This window comes from Stegostoma tigrinum, chromosome 3 (assembly GCF_030684315.1).
Source record: "Stegostoma tigrinum isolate sSteTig4 chromosome 3, sSteTig4.hap1, whole genome shotgun sequence".
NCBI lineage: Eukaryota > Metazoa > Chordata > Chondrichthyes > Orectolobiformes > Stegostomatidae > Stegostoma > Stegostoma tigrinum.
In genome coordinates this window covers 95,721,817-95,738,114 of record NC_081356.1, presented here as the reverse complement: position 1 = coordinate 95,738,114, position 16,298 = coordinate 95,721,817, and the positions used below count along the sequence as shown (strand labels likewise).

At 41.2% G+C, this 16,298-nt stretch overlaps 1 protein-coding gene across 1 annotated transcript in view; it reads left to right on the top strand.

Moving 5' to 3' along the window:
• The window catches only part of LOC125450905 (ras GTPase-activating protein 1-like), a 172,530-nt gene that overhangs the window by 53,399 nt on the left and 102,833 nt on the right, over window positions 1–16,298 (top strand). Inside the window, exons 6-8 of the mRNA XM_048527279.2 lie at window positions 4,844–4,875; window positions 8,333–8,385; window positions 10,572–10,722. Coding sequence (XP_048383236.1) covers window positions 4,844–4,875; window positions 8,333–8,385; window positions 10,572–10,722 — 236 coding nt within the window. The remainder of the gene's footprint in view (window positions 1–4,843; window positions 4,876–8,332; window positions 8,386–10,571; window positions 10,723–16,298) is intronic.

Below are 16,298 nucleotides of genomic sequence, written 5' to 3'. Positions count from 1 at the left end.
CACACCCCGCCCCCGCCACAACCACCCAAAGAGGATCCCCCTCATTCTCACACACCACCCCACCAACCTCCGGATACAACGCATCATCCTCCGACACTTCCGCCATCTACAATCCGACCCCACCACCCAAGACATTTTTCCATCCCCACCCCTGTCTGCTTTCCGGAGACCACTCTCTCCGTGACTCCCTTGTTCGCTCCACACTGCCCTCCAACCCTACCACACCCGGCACCTTCCCCTGCAACCGCAGGAAATGCTACACTTGTCCCCACACCTCCCCCCTCACCCCCATCCCAGGCCCCAAGATGACATTCCACATTAAGCAGAGGTTCACCTGCACATCTGCCAATGTGGTATACTGCATCCACTGTACCCGGTGTGGCTTCCTCTACATTGGGGAAACCAAGCGGAGGCTTGGAGACCGCTTTGCAGAACACCTCCGCTCAGTTCGCAACAAACTACTGCACCTCCCAGTCGCAAACCATTTCCACTCCCCCTCCCATTCTTTAGATGACATATCCATCATGGGCCTCCTGCAGTGCCACAATGATGCCACCCGAAGGTTGCAGGAACAGCAACTCCTATTCCGCCTGGGAACCCTGCAGCCTAATGGTATCAATGTGGACTTCACCAGTTTCAAAATCTCCCCTTCCCCAACTGCATCCCTAAACCAGCCCAGTTCGTCCCCTCCCCCCACTGCACCACACAACCAGCCCAGCTCTTTCCCCTCCACCCACTGCATCCCAAAACCAGTCCAACCTGTCTCTGCCTCCCTAACCTGTTCTTCCTCTCACCCATCCCTTCCTCCCACCCCAAGCCGCACCCCCATCTACCTACTAACCTCATCCCATCTCCTTGACCTGTCCGTCTTCCCTGGACTGACCTCCCTACCTCCCCACCTATACTCTCTCCACCTATCTTCTTTTCTCTCCATCTTCGGTCCACCTCCCCCTCTCTCCCTATTTATTCCAGAAGCCTCACCCCATCCCCCTCTCTGATGAAGGGTCTAGGCCTGAAACGTCAGCTTTTGTGCTCCTGAGATGCTGCTTGGCCTGCTGTCTTCATCCAGCCTCATATTTTGTTGTCTTGGGAACTGCAGATGCTGGAGAATCCATTATCTCTCTCACAGTTATTAGGCTAACTGGCCAGTAGTTTCCTGGTTTCCGTCACCCTGTCTTCTTGATCAAGGGCATCACAATTAATGGTTTTCCACTTGACTGGACCCCTCCTGGAATCTAGTCAGTTCTGGAATATTTTGTCCAATGCCTCCATTGTCTCTGTCGCCATTTCCTTTAAAATACTTGGATGCAGGTCTTCAGGTCCGGTGACTTGTCTGCCTTTACTCCCTTTGCAGTAGTGACTGTTTTCATACCTAGCCTCCCATTATTGCCTTATGTAACCCCCCCCCGCCAAATCTTTGGGATGATAGCGTTATCCACCATGAAGACAGATGCAAACTATTGTTTAAATTATCTGCCTTTTCTTGTGTTATTAATTTCACAGTTACATTCTCCCAGGTCCCACATTTACTTGAACTACTCTTTTTCCTTTTATATATTTATATAAGTTCTTACTAATTTTTGATATTTCTTCCCTATTTACTTTCATAATTGAGTTCTCCCACTTTTTATTAACTTTTTAGTCAGCCCTGGCCGGGGTCACTGAAAATCCCCAATCCTTTGCCTTATCACGATGTTTTGCTATTTTGTATGCATCGGTTTTTGCCTGTTATACACTAGTTGATTGCCTTTGTTAACTTATGAGAGGTTCATCCTTGAGTCATTTTTGACTGGAATGAATTTTTGCTAAGCATTAGGAGATATCTGATCATACATTGAATTTCCTGTCAGTCTGTTTCCTGCATCCACTTTAGGTCATTCTTTCTCCGTACCTTTGTAATTTCCTTTGGGTTGATGATACTGGTTTGAGAATCGAGTTACTGTCCCACAGACTGAACTTGAAATTCTGCCATGTTTTGGTACTCTGAGAGGACCCTTGTGTACAAGATCTCTTACTGATTCTACCTCTCATGTAGAGGTGCCAGTATTGGACTGCAGTGGACAAAATCAGAAGTCACATGACACTAGGTTATAGCCCAGCAGGTTTTCTTGAAATCACAAGCTAACAGAGCATAATAGCCTCTGCCAGGTAAAGTCTCCAGCTGATGCGTTCAGAGCATAATAGCCCTTTCATCAGGTGGAGACTTTACCAGACGAAGGGGCTATTATGCTGTGAAAGCTTGTGATTTCAAGTAAACCTGTTTGACTATAACCTTGACTCATGTGAGGCAGAATCAGAAGTCACAAGTCCTAAATCTAAAAAAATGGATGTTCCCTGATAGAGCAGTGTGTTGCAGAATCTAATGGACAATTCCTGATGCACTCAGTGAATTTGTCTTCCATGCTACCCTTGCCCATCTGATTTGCCTAGTTAGAATGCAGATTAAAATCATCCATTGTAAGATTGTAAGATAATAAAATGTGAGGCTGGATGAACACAGCAGGCCAAGCAGCATCTCAGGAGCACAAAAGCTGTCGTTTCGGGCCTAGACCCTTCATCCGAGATCACATTTTGTTATCTTGGGAACTGCAGATGCTGGAGAATTCCATTATCTCATGACAATTGTAGTACACTTTGCCTCCAGTATCTGATTTATCTTTGCTGTCTGTAAACAACTCCCAACTGTGACTTTTTTGCTTGCTCTTCCTCCTTTCAACCCAAACTGAATCCACATCACCTTTGGGTGCAACAATATCATTAATCACCACTGCATTGATACCTTCATTTATTAACAAAGCTACCCTATCTCCTTTAATATTTTATGTACTCTTCCTTAACACCAATTACCCTTGAGCACTGAGTTTCCTTTCCTGGTCACACTGCGACCACGTTTCTGTAGTAGCTATCAAGTCAAATTCATTTTATTTTTATTTGTACTGTCAACCTTGTTACCCTGTTATTAATGTTACATGCAGTCAGATAAAAAGCCTTAAGCTTTGATTTTTAACCGTCATTACTTACTCCTTTTCTAATTTCTCTGTTCATCTCCATATATTTTCTACCCTTCCCTGTTACACTTTGATTATCTTTTGCCTCTTTTCTATCCTGCACCTAATTCTTTTTGATTTTCTGATCTTCTCTTCAATTTAACTGCCTTCTCCCTCCAAACCATCCCTGCTTCAGTGCCCCTACTTATTAATTTGAAGCCGTACCTATAACTCTAGTTATATGATTCACCTGAACAGTGTTCTCAACAAGTTTCAAATTAATTCAGAGATAGTAGGGACTAGCAGATGCTGGAGAATCTGAGATAACAAGGTGTTCAGCTGGATGAACACAGCAGTCCAAGCGGCATCAGAGGAACAGGAAGCCTGATGTTTTGGGCCTAGACCCTTTTCTGAATTAAGCCTGACCCAACGGACCAGTTCTCTTCCCCTCCTCCCCTCCCTTCAGTACCTGTGACTGAAATGGCATTCTGGAGTATGATGCTGTGCCCAGTTCATTCATTCTCCCTACAGTCTTGGACTCTCCTCTCTGAGATGAGTTCCAGCCTTGCAACTCCGACTCAGAGTTGATGAGCTGAGTCAAAGTTCCTCATACAGTCAATGCCAGCTGAAGATTCGGTCACTATTAATCACACCAGCATCCGCCAGCTTCTGCATACTACGGCTGCAATATATCACCTGCCCATCTCTACTGTAGAGTGGTAGAATATATTTTCAAGAGCAACAATATTCAAATAATCTATTTTGTTTGAAGTTAGGAAGAATAAAGTGGGAGCAATCATGATACTGTTTTAACAATCCACAATTCACTGAATTAGAGAAAGTCGATTCACATTCTGTTGAGGCAGCTTGAGAATTTGTTTTAAAGAAAATTTTAAAGTAACAACTTGGAACATGAAGCTGCCAAATTGTCATTTTAGGAACGGCCATGTACCATGCTAACTTTGTTTAACACTGTGGCTCCAGTTACATCCCAAGTGATTTGATTCCTTACTCCATGTCCTAACAAGCAGTTTAGGTAGATCAAACCACAAACTGGAACTTGTGACCTTGTAGCATTACATATTCACCACATGGACTTGATCTGCATTATAATAGATGAGAACTAGTAAAGTGATGTGGTCTAGGTATGCAGTATGTCGTCCACCAGTGTAAGGCACTAAACAGTTAAATACTGAAATTAAACTTGAGCAAAATGCCCACAAGTAAATGACAGATAACAGTCACACTGGTTGTGACAATCAAGAAAAGCATGGATTTTCATGCCATCTGCTTTGGCTTTTAACAATGAACCAACTGGGAGTAGTTTTATACCTCCTGAGGTGACACTAGGACGGAGTCTAAAAATGTGCTTCAGTTTATCCCCACATCTTCAAGTGCCAATATGACTACTGATAGGCTATCTTTGTAAGCCCTCTTTTGTAGTTGCACCTATCAATAAGATCAAAGTTTCTTCTGGTGATCCTTTTGTGGTATTTTGGCATGAAAATTCTTCAGATTGTGAGCTTCAAGATGTTAAGAAAGCAATGAATGGGCCTTCTCTTAAAATTCTGTTACTTACTCATCTTAAAAGGGTCTGCCCATCAGTCTTTCAGGAATCATCCTTTCCTTTATTTAAAACTCTGGCTCACCTCAAATAAGATAAGTTGAATTAAATTGATGAATTTGGAAAATAATTTTTTAATTTGTCCTATGACTTTGTCTGATATAAAGTTTTAAAGAAATTGTGTTTTAAAGTAAACAGTTTTGTTATGAATGTGTGGAGCTTTTATTCCTAACTTGTACAGATACAAGTTTGTTCATTTTGTTTGACTGTTCAATTTGGATTGTGTTCGCAGGACCGTGAAGAAGATCCACATGAAGGAAAAATGTAAGTTTTCAACACTTTCTTCTTTTATTCTATTGCATTACTAGTAAAATATGACATCAGGAATCAAAAACAGGAAGGCAAAAGTGAAGATACTCTACTCCCTAATGGGAATAGCTGTATAAATTGCACCACTTATATTAAAGTATGGAAATTCAGTTAAAAGAATGAAGAAGGTATGTAGGGTTAGTAAGTTGCAGATCTGCCTAAGTCCAGATTTATTTGGACAACTGAAAAATCTTTCTTAATGTTCCAAAATGAATCTTTTCAAATGTAATGATTACTGGAAGGCACTTTTTGCTTAAGTATGAATAGAAGCTATGCCCCTCATAATTTTATACATCTCAATACATCATCGCTCACTCTCCTACATTCCAAGGAATGAAGTCCTATCCTGGCCAACTTCTCTCTATAACTTAGGCCTACTAGTGCTGACAACATCCTCTTAAATCTCCTTTGCACATTTTTCAGTTTGACTCTGCCTTTCCTATACACAATACTCCCAAGTATGGCCTCACTGACACTTTGTACAACTGTAACATAATATTCCAACTCCTATACTCAGTGCCTCGACAAATGAGGGCCAGCATGCTAAATGCTGCCTTCACCACCCTGTCTACCTGTGGCACCATTTTCAACAAACTATGTAGTTGTACCCCTTGGTTCCTCTATTCCACAACATTCCTCAGGACCTTACCATTTACTAACTTGTACAGATACAAGTTTGTTCATTTTGTTTGACTGTTCAATTTGGATTGTGTTCGCAGGACCATGAAGAAGATCCACATGAAGGAAAAGTATAAGTCCTACCTAGTTTGACTTTCCAAAGTGCTGTACCCTCACACTTATTGAATTGCATTTGCCAATCCTCAGCCCACTTCCCCATCTGATCAAGATCTCGCTGTAATTTTTGATAACCTTTCTCGCAATCAGTGATACAAAATTAGGAGGTATCATCTGCAAACTTGCTGATCATGCCTTGTACGTTCACATCCGGATCATTTATGTAAATAACAAATAACACATGTCCCAGCACTGACTCCTGTGGCACACGACTACTCGGAGGTCTCCAGTCCAAGAAACAACCTTCAGCCGTCACCTTGTGCTTCCTAGCATTGAGTCAATTTTGAATCCAATTAGCTAGCTGTCCCTGGATCCCATTCAGCCTAACCTTCATGACTAGCCTGCCATGCGGAATCTTGTCAATTACCTTACTAAACCCCATGTAGCCCTACCCTTATCTATCCTTCTGGATACCTCTTTGAAAATCTCAAAGACTTCCTGCTCACTAGCCCTGATCTGACTTTGGCTATCCAAATGTTGTTTGATCCTGTCCGACGGTATCCTCTCCAATAACCTGCCTACCGCTGATGTCAGGTTCATTGGCCCATAGTTCCCTGGCTTGTCTTTCACCCTTTCTTGAACAATGGGGCAATATTTGCCACCCTCTAGTCTTCCGGAACGTCACCACTGATCTTGTAGTTCAGCAACACTACCTAGGGCCCTGCCATTAGGTGTATACGTCCTGCCCTCATTTGCATTACCAAAATGCAGCATCTTGCACTTATCTAGATTAAACTCCATTTGCAATGCCTGCTCAATGACCCTTCTGATCAGGTCCCGTTGTACTCTGAGATAACGTTCTTCACTGTCCACTACACCACCAATTTTCATGTTTTCTGCATGCTTACTAACCATACCTTCTGTATATATTTACATCGAAATCATTTCTATAAATGGCGAAAAGCAGTGGACCTGGCACTGATCCTTGTGGCATGCCACTGGTCACAGGCCTCCAGCATGAGAAACAACCTTCCACCACCAACCTCTGTTTCTGACTTTCAAGCCAATTTTGTATCCAGTTTTTAGCTCAACCTAGAGTCCAAGTGATCTAGCCTTGCTATATAGCCTACCGTGGAATCTTGCTAAAGTCCTTGTAGACAATGTCTACTGCTCACCTTCTTCAATCTTCTTTGGCACTTCTTCAGAAAACTTAATTAAGTTAATAGGATGTGATTTCCTATGCACAAAGCCTCATTGACTATCCCTAATCTGTCAGTGCCTTTCCAAATGCATGTAAATCCTGTCCCTCAGAATCCCTTCCAACAACTTACCCACCACTGTCAAGCTCAACAGCCTGTAGTTCCCTGGCTTTTCTTCACCACCGTTCTTAAATATGGCATCACATGTGTCAAGATATCTATTGCTCTTGCGTACTATGGTGTGATTGCAGCAGCACAAGTAACCGCAACGGAAGTTCTGCACCATCCAATTGATGGAACCACTGTGTAGGGCAATGGATGGTGGGAATGTACTAATGCTTGATGTTAGGTATTTCCTCTTCAACAGTAAAAGGTTCCTGGTACTGGAAACTGAATGCTTGTCATAGTTCTCACTTGTCTGTTGGCCAATTTAGTGACTATCTTGGGTTAGGGCTGACTCCAAGACACAGCAACTGACATGAGAAACAGAACTAACGCACACCCTGCAGTAACTTGATAGTTGGAGCTTTAGTGATAGAACACTATTGATGATTGACTTGCCTTCTTCGTTCTTTGATAAAACTGGGATGTAAATTTAACTTTATGAATATTAACAAGTCAGGAAAAAGTGCATTTAGTAATGGCAAGTGGAAATCCAACAATTTTCGTGATAGCTTGAATTATAAATTGTTTACTTCAGCCTTGAATATTAACATGCTGGAGATCCAACTGACTACAAAAGATGGAAAGAAGGCTTATGAGGTGCAGTGATAGTGTCTGTACCCCACCTGCTCTACAGGTATAACATAACATCTCTAACAGCTCTGAACAAGTTGATTTTGAAAACATTGATTCATTTGAGCAGTTGTAAATAAAATCAAAAGGTGAAAGAAAACTAAATTGAATGCCTGCCACAGATTAATCATTGTCTGGAAACAGTTTAGCAGTCCTGTATAAAGCATTTTGAGGTTCTTTTCCTCTTTACGCTCTCCTTCGAGATGTATACATTTTAGTAATAATCTCCCTTCCTTGGTTAAGCAATTATATTTTGTCCTGATGAAAATCTTTGGGCGTGAAGATAGCATGACAACTTGAGAATGCAGCAGAGACTGCAGTTTAGTAAGCCTGAACTGTACAAACCCAGTCCTTGGCACTTGAGTAGTCCATTGCTGGTGGAGAGCAAGATCTAGATGTATTCTGTCATGTAGGAGATTTAGACAGGGTGTCTGAATTCTGAGATGTTGACTAGAAAAAAATTTGCATGAATTTTTACCATCCGTGAACAACATGTAAGCTGCTGCAACCATACCTTGCATTCCCAAAATACCTCCAAGTTATAGCAGGTGAATATCTCTCTAAGTTCACTTTTTGCAGTACAATTTGATTTGACTTGTGTGGTTAACTCAGCTCCGTTTTAATAGATAATATTATTAAAGCAAAAAATGTTTTTAAAAATTATCGTACTTTCATTTTTTCAGCTGGTTTCATGGCAAGATATCAAAGCAAGACGCATATAATCTACTGATGACAGGTATTGATTTACTACAAAGCTATCAGCCACTTGCATGAAAGTGTTATTTTGTACTTCTAAAACATGTCCTTGTATCTCATTTATACCTTTTGCCCATTATGTCAAAAATCCTTTGAATGATATTATTAAAGAATGATTTGAGTATAAGGGCCTGTTGTGCCCTTGCCCAAACTCTGCAAAGACAATTCAACTAGCTCCATACCTTGCCTTTTCTGACAGCAATGTGAATTCTTTCTGCTTAGGTAATTATTCAACTCCCTTTTCAAAGCTATGATTGGATGACTACATACTCTGAGTGCATTCCAAATCTTAATCACCTGCTGTGATAATAGTTTTTTTTCCCCTTGGTTACCTGTTTGGTACCACTTCACCTTAAATTGGTCTCTTCTGGCTGTCAAATCACTTACCAATGCAAACTGATTCCCCTCATCTTTTCATCTGGACCTCTCCTGATTTTGAACGGTTCAATAAAATATCTTTTCCAGTTTCTCTAAGGAGACCATTCCCAGCTCCTGCGGTCTATCCAAGCAACTGAAGTCCCTCACGATTGATCTTCTCTCTAACTTCTCTGATACCGACCCATGCCAAGTTTTTTTTGTTCTGGCATTTTCCTTAGACTTGTAAGCTTTATTGTGTATTGCTTCCCTTCATTCTTTCTGACAAAATATCGCCAAACATTTCTATATTAAATTTTATCTGCCACATATCCTCCTATTTTGTTGGTCTCTGTTTCTTCTTGATGTCTCACTTTTCACCTCGGTTCTCACTATTTTCAAGATTTGGGTGATCTGTACATATTAAAATTGTATGTCCCACATACTCAGGTCGAGTTCATTAATAGAGATCAAGAAAAACTGTGGTCCAACCCCTTGAGTACACATTGTATATTGCAACTTTAAAATATGTGTGCTTTCAACTAAACCTGATTATTATTTTACTACAATGACAGTAGGTGGCAATCTGTTAGCAGTTCCAAATGTTGTCATGGCTTCCTGTAATGTTACCTGTTGCTGCGTTTTCCTCTCCAACTACCTTTTCTCTAATTTTTCCTGCCGTAACATGCACACCAACAATTTCCTGAACCTGAAAATGCGTTGATACACCGTTTGGCATGCACATACTCCTCAGTGCCTGCAAAGTTCAACAGTGTGCTTTCCGAAACTAAAATTTATCAACATTAAGTTCTAAAGAAAAGTATGTTTTGTAGTACCAAGAGTTAGGTAAATTTATTAGATTGCCTTTTCTACTTTTACTTTATTAATTTCATTAGCTTTGTTTAAAGCTTTCAATTTTTCCGAAAAATACATGCTTGCCCTTTTTAGTAAGTTTGTCTATGGATTGCGCACACTGACGCAACTTTGCTATTTTGAATGCTCATGTGTTAAATCATTTCTCTAAGCTTTTAGTTTTTGTTTCAAAATAAGGTTAATGATTAATTTTATAAACATTGTTCAGATCAAGTTTGTATTTAATAGCATTTATAAATTGCTAAGGTGTGTGTGTGTGTGTGTGTGTGTGTGTGTGTGTGTGTGTGCTCACACAGACAGAGGTAGTTATAAACTTATAAGTTCAGTTTGGTCTTCTAAAAACTCCAGAAACTTTATTAAGTTGAAAAAAGCCATTTTCAATTTTGAAGCAACTAAAAACATTTTTAACCTTGTATTTTGATGGCAGTTGAAAAATGTGACAATTTTAAAAGTTGAGTTAGAACAGCATTTTACACCCTAATTTGAGATTAGTTTTAAAACATCCCATGCACAAAGTTGTAGATTGAAAACACACTAATTTTCTTTAACGTAAACAAAAGTGAAAGAAGGAAATGGTGTGAAGGAACCACTGGCTGCTTTGAGTGACCTTGAGAGTGAGGGATGAGTGACTTGAAGTGAATTAAGAACAATAGGCAAAATGTAGATTGGGGATGAGCAGACAGCTTGCACATTAAATTGGGTTAGTGATGGAATGAAAGAGTTGATAGAAATAGGTCTTAGTTGGAAAACACCTCAATAAGAAGTAGAGTGCAAGTAACTGGAAGGAAGAGGTTGCTGTGGGCTGAACGCCACATATTCCGTAAAGCATTTGATTGCATTTTACATCAGTTGCAATATGTCCAGCTGTTTTCTGCAAACACTTAATTGCAAACTTCTTCGATTTAGAGAAGATCCTAAATTTGCACTTCTTTTATTTAGTTGGCCAAATATGCAGCTTTCTTGTAAGACCATCAGATAACACACCGGGTGACTACTCGCTTTATTTTCGGACTAATGAAAATATTCAACGATTTAAAATATCTCCGACATCGAGTAATCAATTTATGATGGGTGGCCGATACTACAACAGGTAACTGTTCTGATTTTTTTGTACAGTTTTTGCAAATTAAGGACCGAGGAAACAACTGAATATTATAGTTATAGTAGGACTGCATATGCTGGAGAAGCTGAGATAACACGATGTAGAGCTGGATGAGCACAGCAGGCCGAACAGGAAAGCTGACGTTTCGGGTCGAGACCCTTCTTCGGAAATGGGGGAGGGGAAGGAGATTCTGAAATAAATGCAGAAAGATGGGGAGGAGGATAGAAGATGGATAATGGAGGAGATAGGTGGAGAGGAGGTGATGGAGCCAGTAAAGGTGAATGTAGGTGGGGCGTTAAGGAGGGGATAGGTCGGTCCAGGGAGGACGGACCGGTCAAGGAGGCGGAATGAGGTTAGTGGGGAGGAAATGGGGGGTGGGGCTTGAGGTGGGAGGAATGGTTAGGGAGGCAGGGATGAGCTGGGCTGGTTTTGGGATGCAGTTGATGGAGGGGAGAGTTTGAAGCTTGTGAAGTCCATATTGATACCGTTGGGCTGCAGGGTTCCCAAGTGAAATATGACATGCTGTTCCTGTAGCCTTCGGTTAGCATCATGGTGGCAATGCAAGAGGCCCAGGATGGACACGTTGTCCAAGGAGTGGGAGGGGGAGTTGAACTGGTTCACGACTGTATCAAAGAAAAAGAGACAGATTATAAAGTGGCCAAGAGCACTGGGAAATCAGAAGACTGGGAAGGCTACAAAAACAAACAGAGGATAACAAAGAGGAAGGACAGGATCAAATATGAAGGTAGGCTAGCCAGTAATATTGGAAATGATAGTAGAAGTTTCTTTCCATACATGAGAAACAAACGAGAGGCACAAGTAGACACTGGGCCGCTCCAAATTGATGCCTGAAGGCTAGTGATGGGAGATAACAAAATACCTGAAGAACTTAAGTACTTTGCGTCAGTCTTCACAGTGGAAGACATGAGTAATATCCCAACAATTAAGGAGAGTCAGGGAACAGAGTTGGGTATGGTAGGCATTACAAAAGAGAAAGTGCTAGAAAAGCTAAAAGGTCTAAAAATTGATATCTCCTGGCCCCGATGGGCTACGTCCTAGAGTTCTGAGGGAGGTGGCTGAGGAAATAGCGGAGGCATTGGTTGTGATCTTTCAAAAGTCACCGGATTCAGGGAAAGTTCCAGATGATTGAAAAATCGCTGTTGTAACCCTCTTGTTTAAGAAAGGATCAAGACAAAAGATGGAAAATTATAGGCCGATTAGCCTAACCTTGGTTGTTAGTAAAATTCTAGAATCCATCATTAAGGATGAGATTTCTAAATTCTTGGAAGTGCAAGGTCGGATTAGAACAAGTCAGCGTGGATTTAGTAAGGGGAGGCCGTGCCTGACAAACCTGTCAGAACTCTTTGAAGACGTAACAAATAGGTTAGACCAGGGAAACCCAGTAGATGTTATCTATCTAGACTTCCAAAAGGCCTTTGATAAGGTGCCTCATGGGAGGCTGCTGAGTAAGGTGAGGGGCCCATGGTGTTCGAGGTGAGGGCTGGCATGGATTGAGGATTGGCTGTCTGACAAAAGGCAGAAAGTTGGAATAAAAGGCTCTTTTTCAGAATGGCAACCAGTGACAAGTGGTGTCCCAGAGGGTTCAGTGTTGGGGCTGCAGCTGTTCACTTTATATATTAATGATCTGGATGAAGGGACTGGCAACATTCTGGTGAAGTTTGTCGATGATATGAAGTTAGGTGGACAGGCAGGTAGTACTGAGGAGGTGGGGAAGCTGCAGAAAGATTTAGACAGTTTAGGAGAGTGGTCCAGGAAATAGCTGATGAAATTCAACGTGTGCAATTGCGAGGTTTTGCACGTTGGAAAAAAGAATACAGGCATAGACTATTTTCTAAACAGTGAGAAAATTCATAAAGCTGAAGCACAAAGGGATCTGGGAGTGCTAACCCAGGATTCTAAATGTTAACTTGCAGGTTGAGTCCATGATTAAGAAAGCGAATGTAATGTTGTCATTTATCTCAAGAGGGTTGGAACATAAAAGCAGCGATGTGCTTCTGAGACTTTATAAAGCTCTAGTTAGGCTCCATTTAGAATACTGTGTCCAATTTCGGGCCCCACACCTCAGGAAGGACATAATGGCACTGGAGCATGTTCAGCGGAGATTCACGTGAATGATCCCTGGAATGGTAGGCCTAACATATGATATACGGCTGAGGATCCTGGGATTGTATTCATTAGAGTTTAGAAGGTTGAGGGGAGATCTAATAGAAACGTATAAGATAATGCATGGCTTAGAAAGGGTGCATGCTCGGAAGTCGTTTCTGTTAGGTGGGGAGACTAGGACCCGTGGGCACAGCCTTAGAATTAGAGGAGGTCAATTTAGAACAGATATGAGGAGACATTTCTACAGCCAGAGAGTGATGGGTCTGTGGAATTCATTGCCGTGGAGCAGAGTGGAGGCCGGGACGTTAAATGTCTTCAAGGCAGAGATTGATAAATTTTTGATCTTGCAAGGAATTAAGGACTACGGGGAGAGTTCAGGGAAGTGGAGTTGAAATACTGATCAGCCATGATAAATAGGGGAGTGGGCTCAGTGGGCCGAATAGCCTTACTTCCACTCCTGTGCCTTATGGTCTTGTGGACTGGGAGGTGTAATTGTTTGTGGCGAACCGAGCGTAGTTGCGTTAACTTAATCGTCTTTTCTGTGCTGCACAACCAGCACAACCATGCTTTTATATTGTGATCAGAGATAATGAGAACTGCAGATGCTGGAGAATCCAAGATAACAAAAGTGTGGAGCTGGATGAACACAGCAGGCCAAGCAGCATCTCAGGAGCACAAAATTTGACGGTTCGGGCCTAGACCCTTCATCAGAAAAGGATCTTTTCTGATGAAGGGCCTAGGCCCGAAAGGTCAACTTTTGTGCTCCTCAGATGCTGCTTGGCCTGCTGTGTTCATCCAGCTCCACACTTTGTTACCATGCTTCTATATCTCTCTTGAAATGGCTTCTTTATTTGTGCCAGCCTAGGAAGTTTAAAAACCTGCAGTTCTCAACAATTCTGTTCCCATGAGTGCTACCACCTACTCCCCACTTTAACCAAAAATACAAAAAATACAATTAGGTGAAGCAAGCAAAGACCAATTGATAAACCAAGAGCGTAACACGCAAAACAAGGAAGCTAGACACACACAGCATGCTAAAAACCTAAAGGGCAAACTATGTTCCCTGACTTAATTGAGCAGTGCCAAAGGAATGCCATACAATTATGTTTTTTTTAAGTAACACTGAATATAGTCATATTTAATTGCTTTTGGAGAATATAAAGATTTGAATTCCTTTTTCTTTTGAAAGCTTCCTTTTAAATGGTCTGTATTTGTGTTGCCCTTGAGAATAAATACTCAGCTGATTGAACATTGTTTTCCAGGCAAGTTAACCTTCATATTTTTATTTGACTTTTCAGGCCATGAGGCAAGGAGTTCAGTGCTGATGCTTGTATGAATGGTGAAATGTTAAAGTTAACTTCATCAATATCAATGGAATTATCTACATGGGGGAACAAAATCATTATTTCATAGGCTTCACTCGTTCCAAAACTTTCCAAATATCTAAATTTCAATTTGATGACTGCAGTCTTGAATACTGCATTTTTTTCGATCTGTACGTCTTTCTCATGCAATTTAAAACAAGACTGCAAATTTGAAAATTTCTGCCATGGCATGCCTTTTAAAGTTTCGTAGTTCAATTGTTGTGATTTCTGACTGTCACAGCCGCAACTTTCAATTCTATTTCCTGTTGAGGTGGTGGATATATTCTGTTGTTTCTGAGGCCAGAGAAATTCTCAATTTAGTGCTCCATGTTTGGTTCCTCAACAAACAGGTAGCAAACGTTGGCTAGCTATCAGTGACCGTATCTTGAGTGAATTTAAAAACAATTAAGAGAATTTTATTCTTTAAAACCATCAAGCAATTGATTCAGTACTAGAACTAAATTTTTCTAGAATGTTCAATGATCAGTTTGTATAAAAGCAGTGACACTGGAGAGTTTGATTACATAAATTCGGAGTAGAAATGAAATATAGATATTGCCCAAAATGAATATTCTACACTGCTTTGTGTAACCAAAGAAGACATTAGATCTAGTGCAACTGCCAAAATGATCAAACCACAAATTATTTCATCTTTCAGATTCAACAGTTCAGTTGGTATCAAATAATATGTTCAATGCCTAGGATATAAGGCCACAAGACGTAGAAGCAGAAATAGGCTATTCAACCTGAGTTTGCTCCACCATTCAATGAGATTTGATAATCCTCGGCTCTGCTTTCCTGCCTGTTCCCCACGATACTTGATTTTTTTGCCAGCTCTAGACTTGAATATCATTAATTACCCATATGGTAAAGAATTCCACAGATTTAATACCCTGTGAGAAGAAGTTTATCTGCATCTCATGTATGGACGCTGTTTTTTGTTATGAAATTGTACCCTCTGGTCCTGGATTCTTTGAGAAGGGAAAGCAACTTGTCTGTCCAGTTTTGGGTAGATGCAGTGGCCATATTTCCACTGCTACTAACTTTGATAGGGTCTGGCAGCATCTAGAGAGAACCAGAATGTTGCAGTGACCAGAATGTTTGAGTTATAAGGAGAGGCTGGATAGGTTGGGATTTTTTTCACTGGAGCATAGGTGGTTGCGGGTGACATTGTAGAGGTTTATAAAATAATGAGGGGCATAGCTAAGGTGAACAGTCAAAGTCTTTCCCCTAGGGTGGGGGTGTTCAAAACTAGAGGGTATATGTTTTTATGGTGAAAGGAGAAAAATTTAAAAGGACCTGCCTGGCAACTTTTGCACACAGAGGGTGATTCGTGTGTGGAATGAACTGCCAGAGGAAAGTGGTAGATACAGGTACAGTTACAACATTTAAAAGACATTGGGTTAGGTGCATGAATAGAAAAGTTTTACAGGGATATGGGTCAAATGCAGTCAAGTGGAACTAGCTTAGTTTGGGAAACTTGGTCATCATGGGTGAGTTGGACCGAAGGGTCTGTTTCCGTGCTGTATGACTCTGACTCTTAGAACAAGCCATCGGATCTCTGACATGTTGGCCCAGATCAACCATAAGCATGCAGTTAAGAGTTGAAAGCAATTTTTTTCTAACAGCTTTAAAATGCAGAAGAGCAAAGATTATTTAAGGATCAGCTGTGACAGACTTGACGGACCAACTATCCTGCTCATGCCTGACGACTGGATTTAGGATGTGCAGATACTTGTTAATCTAACATTAGCACCAAGGTGAGCACTTCTCTCTCAAGCCTCCATGAATGAACTAGTGAGTACAACGTGGAACAAATGCCATTCAGAACAGGAAATGCACAGACATTGAGGTGGATTTAGCTAACCCTGTGCAGTTGGCAGAAGGGCTCCTTGTTTCACTTCCTTCACTTTCCCTTGGATTGTCCCGAGCAGGATGGGAACTTTGTCTGTTCCCCAGATGTTATCAGCCAGTCAGTCCAATTAATGACTTAGTGGCTATTTTGAGGTAGTGACGCTGTTTTACTGAATTTGACACCGCTCCCTGCCATGTATTTGAGGCTGCTGGCTCAGTCAA